Source organism: Chionomys nivalis, chromosome 7 (genome assembly GCF_950005125.1).
Source record: "Chionomys nivalis chromosome 7, mChiNiv1.1, whole genome shotgun sequence".
Taxonomy (NCBI): domain Eukaryota; kingdom Metazoa; phylum Chordata; class Mammalia; order Rodentia; family Cricetidae; genus Chionomys; species Chionomys nivalis.
This window is the reverse complement of record NC_080092.1, coordinates 35,095,478-35,116,409: the sequence shown is the minus strand read 5'-3', so window position 1 is coordinate 35,116,409 and position 20,932 is coordinate 35,095,478. Positions and strand designations below refer to the sequence as shown.

The following is a 20,932-nucleotide window of genomic DNA, read 5'->3' as shown; positions in this document are numbered from 1 at the left end:
TTGGGACACAGCCCTCTGTAAGTCCTCTCAGTCTTGGGAGCTACTGAGTGCCAGCCTCAGCACTCTGTCAGGGTTCAGAACAGGGCTTCTAGGACAAGCGAAAACTGGCTTGGAAACTTTGGAAGCAGATCTGAGGGACAGAACAAACTGATTTAGGCACATGTTACCTGCATGTTTCTTTATTCCTTGGAGGAAGATGAAAGAAGGGATAAAAAGAAGCCTAAGGCACAAGGGATAAGGCAATGCATAAGGGTAAGGGGTAAGGCATAAGGCTAAGAAAAGGGGGTGATCTTCACAAAGCCTTCAGTTTACACAGGCATACAGACAAGTTAGCAATCCCATAGGCGATAACAATAGCATCAAGCATGCATTTTTCACAGAGTCACAGGAACCAGTGGATCTGGCTTTACATCTCGGAGGGGGCGTGGCTGTGACATTCCCCTGCGGCTGCTCTGGGAACACAGCCTTGGTAGTTATACTAACCCGCGGACTTGATTTGTATTAGCCTCTTGCTGGTTGAGTTAAAAGGAATCCCTTCCAGGGAACCTGCTTCTGACTGTAGCAGGGTGCCCAGGTGAGAAGTGTTCTCTCTAAAGCTAGTTTTAGTGACTCAGGCCTTTTCCCTGTATAGACAGTTAATTTCTTGGGTTATGATCCTATGTTAGTTAAAACCGAGGTAAAGGGTAAATACAGAATATTAGTAGCCTGTTAGGTCAGAGCAGAAGACCAGTAGGGTTGCACCTTCCCGAGTCTGCCATTAGAGCAGACATATTACCTCCTGTATGAGGCTCCTTTCTTGCCAGTGACCACTACTGTCAATAAAGAAAGTCTGTGGGGGACTGTGGAACCGTGAGAGTAAGGACTTGACCGAATCCTTTTCACACCATGGCTTCATGGTGTAGGGGGAGGCAGCCAGTTGCCCTGCAGGGAAAGTCAGGCTTATACACTGCTGGGATACTATAGAAGGAGAAATGCCATAATTTCACAAGATTTCTACAGGGTTGACAGTGACTTACCCAAAGGACAGGTGTGCCCGCAGCTCTACAAAGATGGGTTCTCCAGGTGGAGAGTACGTATACACTTCCTGTGGATAGTCCAGTAGATCTGCCAGCTGCACGTTTGCTGTGTAATACTTGTGGGCTCACCATACTTCAGCTTTTCTGGAGCCTGTGCACTCCCTCAATAGAGACATCCTCTTGTCTGTCCTTGCCTGGGTATCTTCCCTCTCCTCAGGTCACTTATCACACACACTCCTTTCCCACCTGCCTCCTGACTCTAAAGCCCCCTATAGAAGCATTTCAGTGGTGCTCCAGGTCCTCTGTGCTTCTAGGACAGACTCCCTGTCATGACCCCCTTGCAGCCTCTGCCTACAGGTTCTGGGAATGCTCCCTTTCTTGATACGTTCCCGAGAGAACCCCTTGTGACTCCCCTGAGCATTTCCCCTAAACAGAATGACCTCAGGCTGTGCATAGGTAGTGGACCGAGCTCTGTGTAACCTGCGGCGCGGATACAGTCAGGAGACATAGGCATGCTTTCAGAAATGTCTCCCTTTCCTTCCTTTCAATCCAGACACCTGTGCCACCTGGCAGGGAAGATGCTTCACCTGCAGAGTCAGAGGCCAGCCACCAGTTTTTATAACAATATGGCACTCTACCCCACAGCTCATCTAGCCTCAGCCTTCGTGTGCAGAGATCTCATACAGCCATCATGTCTACGGGGCCAGCACTCGGGCTGTTCTCATGTAAACCCATGGCTTTGCCTCTTTTATTGGTAGGCAGGTTGTGACCCATGCTGTTCTTCAATCAGGCATCTTCATTTAACTTCAGACCATCTCATCCAAGAGTTATTCCCAAGTGATCATCCCCCTGTGTGCACTGTTGAGCCTGGGCTCTTGTAGTTCTTCTTAGGTTTCATACCTTTCGACTCCGAGCTCCATGCAGACTAATCCTGGATACAGGGATGTGTTTTGGAAAACAGTGGCTGAACAGAGAGAATAGATGTGGTTGCAAAAGTGTCCTGGCAATAGGAGGAACCAAGAGGTCAACTCTCCTCTTAGACAGATAATCTGGGCACATGGGGCTCACTTTTTCTAAGTGTCCTCCTTGGCTGGGGCAGGTTTACATTTGGGATGTCAGGTGAGACACAAGCTCCCGCCCCATTACAGACAGGTCTTGGAATGAACTGCCCCATGTGGTGATGAGCACAGACTTGGGTGGGGCTGAGGGCAGGAAGCAGTGGCAATTGGTCACTGTGCTCTGCTTCTTACTGCGTGATTGCATTTGGCTCAGTGCTCACCACACAGGAAACTACTGGACTCCCATCCTCCCGCAAATGTTAATGAGGCAGATCTGGAAAGCAGAGGCCAGGGGAGCTGAGGCTCAGGCTTTGTATGTGAACAGAGCACAGGGACCAGCGTTCATTTGCTATAGACTTGAATTGGAGTCAGTTCTGAGCCCCTGCTTCCATTGAAATGGGGTGGTGGTGCAGAGGAAGGTGGATCTATGAGTTCAAGGCCAGCCTGGTCTACAGAGTGAGTTCCAGGACAGCCAGGGCTACACAGGAAAAACACACTGGACAAAAACCAAACCAAACTGAACAAAACCTTGGGTCTTGCATCTATCAGTTCTCACTTTCACAGCTGCTGACATACTCGATCCAGAAAGGGAATTCTTTCTTAAATTTTATTGTAAAATCCTCAGAAAAAGAGCATTGACAATGACCATACTTTATGGTAATCTGTGAGTCTTTTTTTTTCTTTTTTGTCAAGTGGTACAGTAAATACATCATGTGTTCAATACTGTGTCATACATCAAAATAAACACAAACTTATTTCAAATGCCACATACTGTTACTGTGTTGGTACAAATTTCTACTAAAGTTGATGTATTAAAAATAATTTATATATATCTTATAAATAAGGAAAAAATTCACATGTGTATAATAATTACAGGCGGCCTTTTGAGAGATACTGATTACAGAAAATATATTTTGGAGTCTACACAACTGCTCAAAAGAACGTAGCCTGCTTCGATGTAAGCGATCCAAGGGTTTTTCTGAGGTGGGGAAAGGATGACTCTCGGGATGGCGTGTGTGGGGTTCCACAACATGAAGGTCATTCGGCGACGCGGTAGCGCGAAATGGTGTGCGACCACTCGAGCAAAACTTCATGCCCAGTTTCACTTTGGGTCATTTTATACAGCCTTCAGGAAGCAGGGCAGCAGCACTGGGGGATGTGGGGAGCCCTGGAGGCAGGCGGGGAGGGTGTGAATGTGGGTGCTACCACCAGGGGGCACAGTGGGTCTGGGTCTGGTGGCCTGCAGGCTTGTTTCTCTCCCATCTCTGGAGATGGCATGCTAGACAGTGGACGAGGATTTAGAGTTTAGACAGCCCCTGGATGGCACAACCAGCCGATGCTGGCCTCCCTTTATCCAGAAGGTGAACTGTGGAGAGCAACATGTCACCAAGGCGTGGTGTAGGGGGCCAGTCCCTAGGCAAGGCTTTGTGGGATGTAGGCAGGGTTCGCTAACAGTTGTCTAGGGTAGAGTAGGACCATGTTTTCTAGGCCATAGGCGACTTTTCATTGGAGCGCTAAAGCAGTAAGGCGTCATGGCAAGGGGTCACATGATGCCTGTATGGTGGGAAACGGGTGCTCCGTGAATGGTAGGAGCTGTCGTGGGAGCGAGCCGTGGGAAAGGAACTGTAACGTGGTCATTAAGTTGAGTTTGGAAAGAAAGGCGCACAAGCTGTGACTGTGTCAAAAGCCAAAAACGTCCTAAATGCGCCGGTGCCAGCTGAAGAAGCCTCACTGTGAATTCTGGAAGTCCGTTTCTTCTCTCCTTTCATATCTCGTTTCAGCCATTGTGTTTGGTTAGATTACACTTTCCAGCGAGTCGCCCGGAGAGTCAGAGGAGACTGTGGAGGCCTGAGATGCTTGATTATTATCTCTAGGTATCTGCTGGGGAGACCCAGCCACGACACCCAAATCCTCAAGCCAGTGCGGCGAGCAGGATGTGGCTTGCCTTCCACCACCCGCTTGGCATCTTGTGATCACATCCTGAGTGCCCTGCCCCCATTGGATCTTTTAAGTATCCCACTTAGCATCTTTGTGGTTATGGAGAGAAGCCAAACCTAGGCAGTTAGCGATGCTTTTGAACAAGACCACGTTGCCTCTGTGGTGGCTTGGGAGCAAAAGGCAGCATCTGGTCTGTGAGGGACTTCTCATTTGAACCCTCAGAGCAAGGAGCATGTGGGCAAAGGGCACATGAAGCTGGTGTGATGAAGAGTTGTTGCTCCTTGAAGGATGAGTGCCGTCACGGGAGAACTCAGGAGCAGGGGGTGTGGGATACAGGAAGGGAGCCAGGAAGAAAGGGAATGAAGTGGGAGAAGATGGAGAGGGTGGACCGCCTCATGTGAGACTGGGCTGAAATGAAATCTCACCAGCTCTCTCCCTCTTTCTGACCACCCTGATGGTGCTTTTTCTAGTCCTCTGCTTCTAACTCCCTGGGTCCGAGAGCTGGGTTTGGGCTGAGACCCTGGACAGCAAGGTGCTGTCTGTGGTTCTCACCACACATGGAGTGGGGCTGGGGCTGGGCTGATGGAGGACTTCTGAATCAGTCTCTAGGAGTCTCCCCTCATCTCTGGCCTCCTGGGGGCATTCTGGGAGTGCTGGGTACACGGAAGGAAGATGTGAGGTAGATTGGTAGGTGTGCAGGAGGGAGGGGAATGGCGACAGATCCCCGGAGACTTGCTTCTGGAGGGGAGGGTTGGAGAGAGGGCTGTGGGGTTTGTTAGTGAAGATGGTTCTGCATCAGTGGTTTTTCGAAACACACGAGAAAATGAAGCAACTACACTTTAGCCCACGGTACAAAAATATATCCAGAGCGGGTCTGTTTCACATCTCCATTCTGAGAGCCCCTTAGTTCACAGGTTATCGGTCATCAGACGAACGAGAAGATGTGACTGGACAAAGCCAACTCACGCTTCGCTGGGTGAAGACTCAGAAGCTCCCAGGGTCTGTGCAGCAAGCTGCTGCCCTTGGCTCTGTCTGGGGTAGCAAGCAGCCTTCCTGGGGGTGCTTCCTTTCAGTTGGGAGCCCTTTCCTTAACAGAGAGTAGGTGAGGGGGAGGAACTGAACCCCCTTCCTTGGTGACGCCCACTCTCTTCATCAGAGAACCTGCAGTTTGGCCTTAGATTCTGATCCTAGCCATGACTTCAGGTGTTTTCCAGCCTCTTCCTATGATTCAGGGAGGCAGCAGGATATTTGTGTGGCTTGGGGACCAAAGAGATCCATGTACCACATTGGAGGGTGGCCCAGTCTCAGGCTTGTTTGGACAAGAGGGTTATATACTCAGTCAGAAGCAGGAAGGCTCTTGTCCATGCAGGTCTGGGGTTGCTGGGTAGGATGTTGAGGGCAAGGACTTTGGGGCAGAAGGAGAACCAGTAGCTACATATGCACAGAATTTGTGGTGGTTTTCTGGGGAAAATAAAAAAGAACAGTAAAATGTTTGTATCATCACTTGAATGTTAAAAATTATGAATGGGGTTTATGTAAATCACTTTCCTGGTGGTTTTCTTAGTTAAACCAGTCCTTTCTGGGTAAACTGTTAGCTGTCAATTTCTTGTGTTCTTCAGAACCCCCACAGGCTGGGCTTGTTGCAGGAGATCTACTCACTCACTGTGTGTTGCCAGTGGGTTTTAAACTTATCTCATGGGTCTCTTCTGGCCCCAGACTGAAGAGGGGGAAGGCAGGCAAGATTTCCCCACAGTCCTCTGCCTTCCTCTACTGATCTCATCGCCAGGAAGCCATTCTGCTTTTGTGACTGCAGCCTGGACTGACATCTGGCCTAGGCTTCAGGGTTCCGAGTTTTTTCTTTAACATGTCTTGCACCCAGGCTACTGGACATAGGCTGGCTATCTCTAGCAGTTGAGCAGAAGAAAAGAGGACTTTGGGGGGTACCTTCTAGGAATGTGCAGAGAAGCAGGACAGTGGTCAAGCAATCTTGCTTTCTTCTGGTTTGCTGGACTGTATTGGTCTTTGACTTTTGCATCTAAAGAGGGTGTAAAGGTGGTTTTGGTGGGCTTGGGGGAGGGGAGCCTCTTTGAGGCTCAGGGAATCTTCTGCTTGAGGCAGACACTATTGTTCCAAAAGGAGAAATATGTGACTATTGGAAGATTTTAGTGAAAGCATGGGACCCCAGAATCGTATCAGATAAGAAAGGGTAAGATGTATCATCGCCACCTACCCCACTTGTGAAGCTTGCCTCTGAGGGCAGCATCTTCAACCTCTTACCCACATCTGAAACATGATAGCATATGTACGGGGAACTGCCTTGGACTGTCAGGGACAGTGGTTCAGTGGACTAGGAGAGGAAACACGGGGGAGGCCAGACTAGCAGCAGGAAGCTGGCATGAACAGTGGGGGTCAAGCACTCATGCAGGAAGTGGGAGAAAGGTGCAATCTGTGTCTTCAAAGTCATGGCCATTGCTGGTTGGTGAAAGTGGCTAAGTTAGCTGGTCTGGGGTAGACCCACTGTCTCAACTCTGTGGGGCTTAGAGAATTCGAACTAGAAAGCCAGCACGTTTTGGCAATGAATGTGAGAGAGGGAGGAATGTTCTGAGAAACCTGGGTGGGGGTCTCTTTCCTGTTGAGTCTGACACAGGTGGTCCCCTAGGGCTGGCTGGGTTGGGCCTCTTCCTATTGCAGGCAGAGACAGGAGGGACTGACAGAGCCCTCTGTGGACAGTGTGTAGATGAGGGGATGGGAATGAAAACACTAGGGAAAAGGGCTCTCTTGCAGTGTGGTGACAGGGGCTGAGGCATCAGTGCCGATTGCTCCTGCAGAAACACAGCCTTAGGGCTCTGGATGGATGGCACTCATGGCTTCTGGATGGAACCCAGAGGCTGCCTACACCTTACCAGGAAAGCCTGGCCTGCCCTGGGTCTGGACTTCTGCTGGTGCGTTAGGCATCCTTAATAACGTGTTGCCTTTCTGTGGTGAAGAGCAGGCACATGGGGCTTAGCTTGGTCTCTTGGGGTCCCAGCGTGGATTTTAACATGGTGGTTATGGACTGCACTTGGGCCAACACAATGGTGCAAAGGGCTGCTATTTCTTGGGTGTCTATTTTTTTCTGCACATGGGATGTACCGTTGGGACCCTCTCCCCTCGGAGACTTGGCCTAAGGCAGGGAAGAATATAGCTGGACCTTGGAGAGCATCTCTGTGTCCTCACATCTGAGATTATAAAAAAATTAGTTTTAATCAAAAAATTCCAAAATAAAGCAAGTGATTTCCCATCCCCCAAGGTGTAGTAAGTTTCAGAGGCTCTCCCTCAGGGGTATAGCACTCGACTGGAAAAGCAAGCAAGCAGCGTCCAGGATGGAGCATGTGAGGTCCCTAGCAGGGGTAGGAGGCTAGCCCACTAAGAAGGACAGCCCTGCTCAACCCCGCTGCCGGGGCCACTCCTGCAGGGCACTGGCTGGGGCTGGCGGGTTAGGATAATGACTATGTGAAGGCAACGGACAGAAGTGTCAGCCTGGGCAGCAGGATCCCTCGCTTCTGTGATGTCCCCAGGCGACGTGGTGTGCAGCCAGGAACAGAGATGATTTCCTTGCACACAGCAGCATGTGTTCTCGCCACGGCTCAAGGCATTACATCATACTTCTGAATGGAAACCCCCGGATCTTGGTTGCTGTGTGTACCTTCTACTAGGGAACTTGCAAGGAGATCAGTGTCGAACCACAAAGCGAAGTACAGGGTTTGGCTTTTTTGTCTGTGAGAATGTACAGTGCGCCCGGTTGGGGCTGTGGTGTCAGGACTAAGGTGGTACTCCTGGACCCGAGCTCGGTTCCTTCCTGGACCCTTTCATACCTCCCCGACCCACACCACTGCGGCCGCACCCTTTGCACCCGACACCTCGCATCTCAGGGCGTTTCGTCTCCCATTGATCAGGAACAGCGACTCTTGAGCAGGCGTGAGGAGGTACTGTCCAAAGAGCCCGCTGTCCTTCAGGATTCTGCGGGGTCCACCCCAGGATGGGGCTGGCCCGGTGGGTGGCTCCTTTAAGTTCTTCAGCCTCCCCATCTTCCCGGTAGACAGCTCGAGGAACAGCAGGTCTGGCTCTTTGTCGAGAGTGGCGTAGGCATTGTACTGGTTGCCTTCTGTGAAGGAATGCTGAAACACCAAGTCTGAGACCCCCGGGCTTATTTTGAGGTCATATAGGGTCTGGATTTCCCCCCGCACTGTGACCTCCTGCACGTGCAGCCAGGGGCCCTTGTTGGAGACACTGACGATGAAGCGTCCATCAGGGGACACGTGGGGGGTGCCTGTGACGTCAGTGTTAGGGCCCAGCACCGAGTCTGTGACGCTGTCAATGAGCAGCTGTGGGCTGGTGGAGGTAGGGGTGTTCTGTCGGCACTGAACGAAGAAGTAGCCGCCCAGGTGGGTGTGTGCCATGGCTTGAGGCGTGCAGCTATGGTGCTTCAGGCTGATGGTCTTGAGGGGCATCAGAGTCTCCAGGTCAACTTTGTGGACAGCAGGGTCAGACTTGTTGAAGATGAAGCCAAACCTGGAAGGAGAGCAGTGGAGGTCAGAGAGTCATGGTGGTCAGAGAGCAGGAGGTTGCTGGTGGGGGCAGGGGATCTGTCATTTGTTTTAAATGATAGCATCCTAACCCTTCAGTCATCTAATGGTCTATTAATAAGATCTATCATTCTGCAGGGGATGTCTCCGAGCCAGCTATCTATACTCTTCAGTCACATACAGTTGAGTATAATGTTTGTGGATTTGCATGTTTGCAAAACCCACTCATCCTTGGGAAAATGCTTTTGAAGGGCAGGGGAATGACCCTCAGGGGCTTCTCTCTGGAGGTGACTTTGTACCACTTCCCTAGCTCGGTTAGCTGGGATGGGGATCTGGGCTTGCAGGAAAAGACTGACTCTTGCCTGACTTGTCACAAGGACACTTGTCAATTTGCTTGCTCCTGAGCTGTCTGGAAAGTCAGAATTCGAAGACACAGCTAAACAAGGACAGAGTTCCTATTGTCCTGATGTTGGGGGAGGAATCCATAGTGTGGTCTCCCCTCTGGCATCCATGATGTGGGCAAGAAGAACCTCAGGGCAACTTTTGCCCCAGATGTCACTTGGCCTGGTGCTGCTGGGATACCCTTTGGTTGCAGAGCCCAAGACCTTGCCTCTCTGAGCCTCAGGGACTTTAAAGAGCGCTGTCTCTTCCCAGGCCAGTAGGGAAGATCAGATCTGAGAGGGAGCTCAAGCAGATGGGAACTCATCTGGCTTTCTGAAAGTCTGTTGTAGACTGACTGCAAGTATAGGAGAGTCTGACTCCAGGAGGGACGTCCCCTGAGATCTGCACCTAGTGTCTGGCTCACAAAGGCCTTCGGTGCTGAATGCATGCACCTAAAGGAATAGGAGAATCTGTTTCTATAATTTTCCCTGGGGAAAAAAAGGCATCTTCAGAGTGGACAAAATGTCCCAGATGTTGACTTTAAAGCATCCTTAAAGAAGTGGAGGGAGAAGACGATGCTCTTAAGAGGAACTTAAGAGCCACTCAGGAGCGTCTGCACCTCAGGGCTCCTGGCTGGGTCCTGGTGGGGGTCTCATGTGTGCATCAAGCCCTGAAGCTCTGCAGGGAATGGGTTCTGAGGGAGGCTATTGTCCTCTTAAGGTGCCCAGCATCAGCGTGCAAAAACGAGTCATTTCTTCTTGAAGATTGAGTCTGATGTCAGTTCACAGAGGCATACAAAGTGAGGTCTTTGGGGACTTGATGACACAGCAGGGGACATTTGCAGAGCTTGTGTGAGCTCTAGGAAATGAGAAAGGAAGGAGAGGGACCAGTCCCTAAAGACTCTGGGGACTGTGAACTCTCTTTAATTAGAAGGTATGCTTAGCAGGGCAACCAGGCTCTGGGTCTGCTGTGCCAGAGAGGGAGGCAGATCAGAAAGTATTGGGAGGGAGAGAGGGGCGCATGACGGCCCAGGCAGATGGGGACTGAGCATGGTCTGCAGGGACGGGGCAGACCAGTCCTACCTGACGTGGTTGATGATGAGATTGGTTGGGGGTATGAAGAAGTCGTCCACTCCTGCAAACGGCGTTCGGATGAGGTGCTGGCCCTGGCCAGTGCTGGCTTCAGTGATCACCTGTAACACACAGAGGGTTATTGTGGGGGCCCATTCAGGAGCAGACTGGAGAGCTGGACATGTGCATGTTCAACTATAGACCCCACAGATGGTGAGATATATGGTGGACAAACCCTAGTCTCAGGAAAGGGACAGAAGCCAAGTGGGAGCTGTTTGGGAACGTGGAGATCGGGCACTTGTCCTTCCTGGGGGAGGAAGTAAAGGCCCAGACTGGCCACCCCTCCTCAGTCCAACCTGGCCATTTGCTTCTTGTCAACCTGCAGGAGGGTGGGGTGAGGACCTAGGGAATGGTGCTGGGGTTTCCAAGGAAGAGTCTAGCGTTTGCATCTCTGCTCAACCCCAGGGAAAGGGGGAGAGAATGAACAACGGACTGATGTACTAGGAAATTATGAACACATTTAGTGTTTCTGTGTGTTTGCGTGGGGCAAGCACAAGTGTGTGCACAGGTGTGCATATGCTAATGGAGGCCAGAGGTCAATGCAGGGTATTATTTCTCATGTGCTGTCTACTTGGTGTGTTTGAGCCAATGACCTGTAAACTCATCACATAGGTTAAGTTGGCCAGGAACCTGCCAGCTTCTCAGCACTGGGTTACAAGTGTGTATCACCATGCCTGGCTTGTTTTTTTAAAATGTGGGCTCTGGGGATTGGAACTCAGGCCCCATGCTTTGCACAAACTGGATCATGGTTGCCTCTGTTACCCCACAGGCAATGCTTTTGCCCTGTGGACTTGGCAGAAAGCAAGCAGGTCTAATCCCTGGTGTGTGTCCCTGATGTGTTAAGTTGGGGCAAGGATAGCTTGGTGTTGGGAGAGGTTAATCTAAGAGGTTAGATTAAAGGTGAGTCCTGTGGGTGCCCTGTGGGAAGTCACTTGGTTAAGAGCTATCTAAGGCAGCCCATGACCCCCCCCCCCCACCTTCTGTACAGGGTCATCGATCCACAGTTTTAGGCCACTGCCTGGAAAGGCAGATCTACACTACCGCATGGGCTTGGCCAGCTCACAGGCAATTTTAGCTCAAGGGCACTAGGGACAGGAATCTTACCTTCAACTCTCAACCAACAAAGGAAACATTCTTTTTTTTCTTGATCATATTGTGGCCATGGCAGTAACAGAAAGGACCCAGGTTTTTTTTTTTTTTTTTTTTTTCCCAATGCCAGCCTACAGGACAAGGGCAGCCGCAGGAGGGGCCTGCTGAGCACACAGCTTGCAGCACCCAGCACTTCTGCCTTGGAGGAAGGGGTCTGCCTTCTGGCTGTCACTTTAATGACAGAGCAAACAGCAGCTGGCTGGCCTGTTCAGGCAGGTTTGAGGCTGGAATCTTTGTGTACCTCCATGCTAGCCTTGAGGGTGAGGGATGTCAGCAGGCACGGCGCTGGAGCCAGAGGGGTGCACGCTGTGATTTCTGGTCTCCAAGGGGTTTGGAAGTTGCAAGGAGCATGTTTTCCTGTGATTTTTCTATTTAACAAATGGCAGCATGATGCTTTCTTGACAAGTTCACGGGAGAAAAGCTCACAGAACTGGGCATTAAGAAAATACAAGGATTAGACACTGGGTCTACGAGTGTCTCTGGGAAATGTGGCTGAGCGTTCCAAGGCAGCGTGCAATCGCTGCTCGATACCAGGCCTGTCATTTACGCTTATAATAGAGATGGAAAATTACAGGCTGTCATCGGTCAATGTCATTCACGCCTCATCACCCTGACACCCTATATTCAGAGGTGGCTTCATCAGACACAGCCCCATGGACCCTTGAGCCGACACAGTGTGTCAACATTATTTCTCGGAGCCCTGAGTATCTCTTGCCCTGGCCTTGTGTCCTGGCACCTAGCTGAGCCCCCAGATGCCACAAAGATAATTCTGAAGATCTCCTAGTTCTGTGGGCTCAGCTCAGGAGAGAGCCACAGATGGCTTAGTAGCATGAGGGGCTATCTGGATAGAAGGGAGGTGACTAAATGCTGAGCATCTCTTAGGTGGGTGAACAATGCCTGCTGAGAAGTAACATCTAGGGGGACAAGCTAGAGGCACTAAAAGCTGGGCCTGGGGTAAGAACAACTGGGTAGAATCGGTGATGATGCCTTAGGAGGAGAGCGTGGGGATGGGCTTCATGCATGGACTCACCTCCACACAGCCAGGGCAGAACTTAACAAATACCTGAATAATGACTATTTAGAAGGAATGGTAGAGTATGCTTCTACTGCTTTTCAAGTATCAACAACACGATCTTTGCCCACCCCTGCAGCCTTCTGCATTGCTTGTGTTTTAGATTTGGGGTACGGGATCTCACTATCTATCCCAGGCTGGCCTTGAACTCCCAATCTCTCTGTTTCAACATCCAGAGTTTCAGTGCCATAGGTGTGCATGGCTATGCAGTTTCTCATTTGTATTTAGGCATATTCTTTAAGTTATTTTTAAAAAATTGTGTGTGTGTGTGTGCGTGTGCGTGTGCGCGTGCAGAGGGCAGAGGAGGGCATCAGGTCTCTTGGAGCTCAGGTTGTAGGTGGCTGTCGGTCTCCTGACCAAACTCAGGTCCCTCTGCAACAGTGGCAAAGACCCAACTGCTGAGCCCTCTCTCCAGCACCTGGGCTGCTTTCTGGTTATCAGATAGCACAGCCCACAACATCAAATTTTACAAAACCTTCGATTAATGAAATACTTTTGTATCTATATGCATGTGCAAGAACTCACTAGATGAGCTGTCTCCTATATACTAAATTCAGCTCCTTGTCTGTGTTGATGGATTTTCCTCCTGTGTTATTTTCTTTACTTGGTATGTACGATTTAGGCCTATCTTTGATCAAGCTATATTATATTTAATCACTGCTTTATGCGTTTAGTTACATTGTCGGGCACATAACTATTCATCATCATGAAAGTCTCTCCTGCTGTCCACAGCTTTTCAGTTTGAAGCCACCTCACCCAGTGCTCGCGTTCTCTCTCTCAAACATCCCTTTGATCAACTGCTATCACTGTTTCAAGTCTTGAGGTCTCTCCTTTTATAACTTCTACTGTAGTTCTTTATTTCTTTCATGTCTCCCGCCCCCTTAGGTAATGGAGACTAAACCTAGGACCTTGTATGTGCCGAGAAAACATTCTAGCAGGGAGCTGCATTATAGCCCCTTTAACTAGGAAATGCACATGTGCAGGTCAGAGGCCAGCCTTGAGTGTTCTTACACCCTCCTTTGAAAACTTAAAATATACTTTAGATATTTATTTTACGTACATGACGTTTTTGCCTGCTCATGTGGGTGTGTACCGTGTGCATGCCTGGTACTTGTGGAGGTCAAAAGAGGGCATCAGACCCCCAGAACTGGAGGTATGGATAGTTGTGAGCTACCATGCTGCTGGGGACCAGATCTAGGTCTTTTGCAAGAGCAGCCAGTGTTTTAACCACTGAGCAATCTCTAGAGCTATATATCTCCCTTATTTATTTTTGAGGCAGTTTCTTGAATTGACTAGAATTTGCTATGTAGACTGGGTTGGCTGGCTAGAGTCTCTCAGGAATCATCCTGTCTCCCCAGAGCCTCCAGCTTGGTTTTGTGTGAGAGCCTGCAAGAATGAATGTGGGGGTTGGTTTCTCTCCCTCTGCTGTGAGTTCTAGGGACAGATTTCTGGGGCTTATGTGGCAGGTGCCCTCACTTAGCTGTCCTGCTGGCGCCATATTCATTTTTTAGCCCCATGGGCTGGGGGTGTGGTCAGGTCCCAGTGTTTGCAACATAAGCACTATAGTGACTGAGCTATTGCTCTGCCCCACTTGTTCTTTTTTTAGGCAATGGCTAAGTTGCCCAGGCTGGCTTTGAACTCACTTTACTGTCCAAGCAGGCCTTGAATTCATGACCCTCTCTTCTTGACCTCCTGAGTAGCTGTGATTATAGGTCAGTGTCGCCAAGCTTGGCTTTATATTTCTTAGAAACAAATTATATCAAATAATTTTCTTCTTAAAGCCCAATAAAACCATTCTATTTATTTATTTATAAATGACAGGGTCTCTCTCAAGTAGCCCAGGCTAGCCTCCAATTCAATGTGGAGTGGAGGCTGACCTTGGACTTTTGAACTTCCCAAGTTCTGAGATAACAGACATACACTGCCATGTATGGTTTTCTGTAGTTCTTGGGAAGGAATCTGGGGTTTTGTGCTTGTCAGAGAAGCGCATTACCTATAGTTACACCCTATACCCCTGGCACATCTTTGCCTTTAAAAAATACAGTAGGCTGGAGAGATGGCTCAGGAGTTAAGAGCACTGGCTGTTCTAGAGGACCCGAGTTCAGTTCCCAGCACTCATGCAGCCGCTCACAAAGCTGTCTGTGATTTCAGTTCTAGGATGTCTGATACCCTTGAACAGACATCCAGGCGAAGCAACAACGCACATAAAAACATCATTAAAAAATTTTAGCCAGGTGGTAGTGGTTCACGCCTTTAATTCCAGCATTTGGGAGGCAGAGGCAGGCGGATCTCTGTGAGTTGGAGGCCAGCCTGATCTACAGAGTGAGTTCTAGGACAGCCAGGACTATTACACAGAGAAACCCAGCCTCAAAATACCAAACCAAGCCCAAACTAAAAAGAGATAGTTGGAGAAATAGGATATTCATGCTCCAGCATTTCCCCCACCCTTCTTCTTTTTTTTTTTTAAATATTTATTTATTATGTATACAATATTCTGTCTGCGTGTATTCCTGTAGGCCAGAAGAGGGAACCAGACCTCACTACAGATGGTTGTGAGCCACCATGTGGTTGCTGGGAACTGAACTCAGGACCTTTGGAAGAACAGGCAATGCTCTTAACCACTGAGCCATCCCTCCAGCCCTCCCCCACCCTTCTTATCCCAACAAAGTGAGACCTACATTTTCACTCTGCCCTGCCTCCACCCACTCTTGATTACAATAAGTGACTCTTAGTATATATTTTTATTTCTCTTTCAGGCCCCAAGTCTCCAGCTTTTCTTAGTACACACATTTCCAGGTGTTTCCCTCCTTAGTCCTCAGTGCTGTGCCTCCTCTCTCTCTACACTGTGATAATGTCTCTGGTCCGACTCATCTGATGTTTGTTTTATATCTTCCCTTGATGTCCCCTCATGTTTCTTTAGTGCTGAGACCCTGGGTGCTCACACACCCTCATGTCTTCCTGGGTAAGTGGGGTTTTGCTGGGACAGGACTTTGAATGCTCAGCTTTTTGCTCTTCCAACCACATAGGATGTAACTTGTGGTTTTCAGCTACTGTTACAGGGGGTGGGGAAATCTAATGTCAGCCTGGTTGTCTGTCTTTTATGGGTGATTTGTTTTCCAACCCCAACGGGCTTCCTTTGTCAGAGTTTCTTTCTTGGAGTTCTAGAATTTTACGAAGAATTAACAAGAGATATATTGCTTCTCATCACTTAGGACTGGGATGTGTAGAGCTCTCTCTTTGAGAATGAGTGTGTGCATACATGCACACACCATGGTGCATGTGTGGGGGCCAGAGGACATCTTTGTGGAATCAGTTCTCTTCATCCACGTTTACACAGTGTCTGGGGATTTGAACCCCGGGCCCTTAGGCTTGTGTGACAACACCCTTACTCTCTGAGTCCTATCTCCAGTCCTAGATCTTGTTGAACCCACATGATTATAGTTCTTTTTTTTTGAGATTGGGTTTTTCTGTGTAGCCCTGACTTTCTTGGAACTCACTTTGTAGCCCCGGCTGTCCTCCAACTCAGAGATCCAGCGTGCACCACCACCGCCCGGCATCATTACAGTTCTTTGACTCAACAATTATGTTCCAAACTTGTTAGATTCCTTTATTGATAGTCTCACTATATCTCCCTGGTTGTCCTGGAACTCACGGGCATCCTTCTGCCTCAGAGTCCCAAGCGCCGGGATTATAGGTGAATAGTATCATGCCTAGCACATTTAATGTTTGATTCTATTCCAACTGTGAGCCTCCTCTCTGGGTGTTACAGGATCCTGCCCCACATCTCCAAACCTTCATAGGTTTTTCTCTTCAGGAAGATTTCCTTTTTCTTTCAGGCTACTTCATAAGGATACATTTTTTTTTCTTTCTAAATCACTTAGTTTTAAACTTGGAAGTTGGTTTCATTCATTTTTAGTTGAAATAAGACGAATTTTCTGGTGATCCCTCCTTGGATTTCATTCTTAGCGTTCTCGGGAAATCTGTCCCTGTTGTGGCTTTGTTGTGCCATGTCCCCCCCACACATATGGGTTTGAACACTTGCTCTTCGTCTGGTGACGCTGTGTTGGGAGGTGACACATCACTGGAGAAAGCAGGCTGCTGGAGGGAGGGAGGACCTTGATGAGTACAGCCTGACGCTGTTTATGGTACCCTGTCCACATCCTAGCCACTGAGACGTGAGCAGATAGCCGTCCCTTCCCACTGCCACACCTGGGAGGCTTTCCTGCAGCTGTGGTGGACTGTGCCCGCAAGCGGTTCAGAGGGCATTTGGTGACAGAGAAAAAGGAATAAGAGAGTCTCCCGCAGTTCTTCCAGCTCATTTTCTGTTCTCAGCGACCTTCATTTTGGCTCCCAGGACCTTTGGTAAGCTCTTTGCGTTGTCAGGTTTACTGGAACTGCTATCTCCCCCTTGGGTGCAGCAAGGGCTGGGAGGAGAACAGGGCCGACCTGTCTGCATTTATTTCTGTGGGTGCTAAAGACAGTCAACCCCAGTGGCCCAAATCATTCATGTGCATGCAGTGCATTAACTCCTCCCTGTATGCAGATGGTTCTGTCTACTGCTTTGTAGGAGGACAGAGTTGACCATCAAGTGACTTTTTCATAGGGCTTAGTGGATCCCTGGGGAAAGAGGCAGGGCCAGGTAGTGTCAAACCTCCCTAGCTGGTGTGGGGAAAATTTCTACAGTTCAGGAGAGCCTAGCCTCTTCTCAGGAAGCAGGAGGTACAGTGTAAGGGGCTTCAGAACCATGCTGAGTGGGCCAGGACCATGGGCAGATGACTTAACTCTCTGTGGCCTAGCACGCTGTGAGCACATAGTCTGTGAGTTTAAGCCTGCAGGCTGCTGCCCCTGTTTATTGGTTAGAACTATAGTTTCAATAGAGTGTGTCTCCACCGAACTCATGTTGTGCCGTGGCCTCCAATGCTGTGATGTTGAGAGGTGGTGGGACCTTCTTAGGCTCTATTGGTTCACAGATCTCTCTTCTCCTGAAGATATTAATGCAGCCCCCTAGGATGGGTGAGCTCTCACAAGAATGGGAGCATCATGCCTCTCTCTTCACCCGCTGGCATGTGTACCCCTTCCTCATCCATTTGCTTCCCTTTTCTACATGTCCACTGTGATGGCGGGTGGCATTGCTGCCCCTCTTGCCAGAAGCTGGTCAGAAAGGGCTGCTTGGTCTCATATAGAACCATGAAAGAAGATAGATCTTTTCCTTTAAACATCACCCAGCTTCAGGCATTGTGTTGTAACAACAGAGAACAAATGGAAAAAACCCACATTTATGGCTTAGCACTATTCTCTAGATGGTTAGCTCATTCCAAGGAGAAGAAAATCCTGTCTTCTTCTTCACTGTCTGGACCCCAGAGACATCCTATCTGTCCCTAAGAGCTACTGAGTCAGGAGAAGCAGGTGTGATACAGCTGGGTAGGGACTGGGTTGTCATGAAATTAGAATTTGATCATTTTACATTCTTTTTAGCTGAAGTCCTGGGTGAAGATACCCTGTGAATTGCCTAATGGGAACATTGCTTGGAGGCTGTTTCTGGCTTCCTTCTATTGGTATAATAAAATATTCTGACTTAAAGAAATTTAAGAAGGGAAAGATTTATTTGGCTCATACTTCTGAGTCACAGTTCCTCTTTGAGGGAAGTCAAGGCTAGAACTTAAGCAGGAGCCTGGAGGCCGCTGCTTGCTGGTTTGGGTACATGCTCATACTTGGCTAGCCTTCTTACATAGCCTACAACCACCTGTATAGAGAATGGTGCCTCCCACAGTGGACTGGATCCTCCTACTTCAATTTAACAATTAAGACTATTCACCCATGGGCATGCCTATGGGCCACTCTGCTCTAGACAGTTTCTCAACTGAGAGTTTCTTAGATGGGCAGGTAAAGCTTACTCATACTGTTTCCTGCTTCCTTCTCAAGCCTTCGTGGAAACAGTTTGGATAGATGGCCACCCAGGGAAGCACAGGACAATGGTTTTATTGCAGCAGAATCCTGCTAGAGGCTGCGTGTCAGCTTCAACATGCTCCACGTACCTGCAGGCTTGGCTGGGACTTGTGCACGTCCCCCCAGCTCAGGACCCACACCTGGTCATGTGACTTGTCGTAGGACAGCTTAGCTGGCAGAGGGTCCACACCTATGGACTTGAAAAGAAATAGTGACAAGTTGGTCATTGCTGAGGCTGACGCGATGCTCATTCTGGACGTTCACGTATGTGGTTATCTCACTAGGGAAGCTGGCCTCGAACCCTTGCCCATCATCCTGCTTGGAAACGCAGTGTAGAAGTCATCCCATGGGCTTTGTTCTCAGAGGACAAGGGACTCAGTGAGTTGGTTCTTTGAAGAACTTAGTTTCTTGCTTATATCTCACCTAAGTCTCCTATGTCCAACTTGGGCAGAGACTGAGTACAGAGGCTCTAAGACTTCCACTCAAGAACCAGCTCTGGGGACTCTTTTTAGTCTTCCTAGAGCCTAGGGGCCTCTTGGACCCTCAGCACCCACTTGGGTTCTGATGGGTTGGTCCTTTGCCAGGATCATCTGAGGTACCCAGCTCTGACCTTTGTCCCACCCTGTGCAGCCTCTTTGTCGCACATCCAGCAGTTGAAGGCTCTGGACTCAAGACTACGGCATCAGGCAGGCACACACTCCCCTTTTAAACGGCATCAGTGGAAAGTCTCCTACCTGCTGAGGCCATAGCTTCTCCCAGGGCCCTGGCACAAAAATGCTCTTTTCCTTTTAGAATGTAGATCTTTAAAAAAATTTATGTATATGTTGTATGTGAGTTCAGGTGCTTGAGGAGGTCAGAAAGAAGGCTTTGGACCCCAGAACTGGAGTTACAAGTGGTTGTGGGTCACCTAGTGTGGGTGGTGGGAATAAGCTCAACTCCTGTGTAAGATCAACAAGCCTTCTCCACCACTGAGCCATCTCTCCAGCCCCACAGTGCAGCTTATGCTACAGAACTCCTCTTTAGTGATCTTTAGTAATGGACTATGAACCACCAGCTCTTTTCTTAACCCCCATGCTCAGTGAAGAGGCAGACACAGGTTCTCTGCCATCTTTTCTGCCCAATTGGCCACCAAATTTGATGCCTTCAAATCCATATGTGTGAGCCCTATCTTAGGGTCACTGTTGCTGTGATGGAACACCATGACCAAAGCAACTCGGGGGAGGAAAGGGCTGACTAGGCTTACGCTTCCACATCACAGTTCTTCAGTGAAGGAAGTCAGGACAGGAACTCAAACAAGGCAGGAGCCTGAAGGCAGGCACTGATGCAGAGGCCATGGAGGGGTACTGCTTACTGACTTGCTCCTCATAACTTGTTCAGCCTGCTTTCTTATAGAGCCCAGGACAAACAGCCCAGGTGTGTCCCCACCCACGATGCACTGGGGTTTCTCCACTGATCACCAATTAAGAAAATAATGGATAGGCAGCTTGCCTACAGCACCATCTCATGGAGACATTTTCTCAGTTGAGGCCTCCTCCTCGCAGATGGCTAGAGTTTGTGTCAAGCTGATATAAAATTACCCAGCATGTGTCCCCAAATCCCTTTCTCCATGACTTTTCCTCCACTTCCTTCACCATTATAGCTTATACCTCATCAACATAATTTCTGAAATTTCACTTTCATCCATATTCTAGCCTTCTTAGTCCACGGGGGAAAATGACCATCTTCTTTGTCCACACAAAGTTTGCTAAATAGCTGTCTTTTGAGCCCCCTGCCCACTTCTCATTTTCTGCCTCCATCACTGTGGTGAGGTATCCCAGGCCTCCTCTAAAGTCCATTGTCACTTCATGACCCTCCTTTAGCATTGCAGGACATTATGTGTTCATAACTGCCTTTTAGAGATACTCCATTGGCCTCCCTGGCTTCTCCACTTTCTCCTGAGCAAGAGCTGCTATGTACCAGGTCTTCTCTGTTGAGGATCTCACCCATATGTGCAGAACTGAACTTGTGATTTTGGTCCCTGCTGCTGAAATGTGTTCCTTCTTCTGTCCCCACTGTCCCTAAAGTCTCACTTCTGATAACACCTACCTAAGTCCCAAGGAGAGTCTAATTACTAGCCTTGACTGAACCTCAAGAGTGATGTAGTCTCCTGTGAGCCCTGCATGTCTCCCTGCTTCCGCTTATTGTGGTGGTCAATGTTCGCTCTCATCTGGACCGGTTTTGGAAATCCCCCGGGAGACACACCTCTAGCTACACTTGTGAGCGTGTTCTGGAAAGGAGGATGTGGGCTGCACTTTCCACAGCCTGGACTCAAGGCTGACTGGAAAGGGAAGCAGGAGAAGGTGTTCTGAGAACCAGCATCCATCTCTCGCCTTCTTGACTGTGGACTCAAGATGGCCAGCTACTTCCCACTGGAGATGCCTGCTGCTGGGAATGGACTGGACCCTCTCCCTTCAGCTGCTTTGTGTCAGGCATTTGTCACAGCAACATGACAAGTAACTGGTACATTTACCAAAGGCTCGGGCACCTAGTGCTGCTGTAATCCTACTTGGAGCTTTTCGTGCCACGGTAACGCTATCATCTGAGGAAGTTAATGCTGAGCCACCTTCCAGACCTTCAACTTTCTCGTTAAAGATCTCTCTCCACTCATCCCACTCATCATCAGAATTTCCTAGGTGTT

General features: G+C 49.2%; 1 protein-coding gene across 1 annotated transcript in view; it reads right to left on the bottom strand.

The window, feature by feature from the left end:
• Positions 1–2,754: 2,754 nt before the first annotated feature.
• The window catches only part of Fstl4 (follistatin like 4), a 430,872-nt gene continuing 412,694 nt past the window's right edge, over positions 2,755–20,932 (bottom strand). The window contains exons 14-16 of the mRNA XM_057776294.1: positions 18,345–18,452; positions 10,041–10,150; positions 2,755–8,563 (exon numbers count right to left, since the gene is read on the bottom strand). Of these exons, the coding sequence (XP_057632277.1) occupies positions 7,861–8,563; positions 10,041–10,150; positions 18,345–18,452 (921 nt within the window). The 3' untranslated portion in view covers positions 2,755–7,860. The remainder of the gene's footprint in view (positions 8,564–10,040; positions 10,151–18,344; positions 18,453–20,932) is intronic.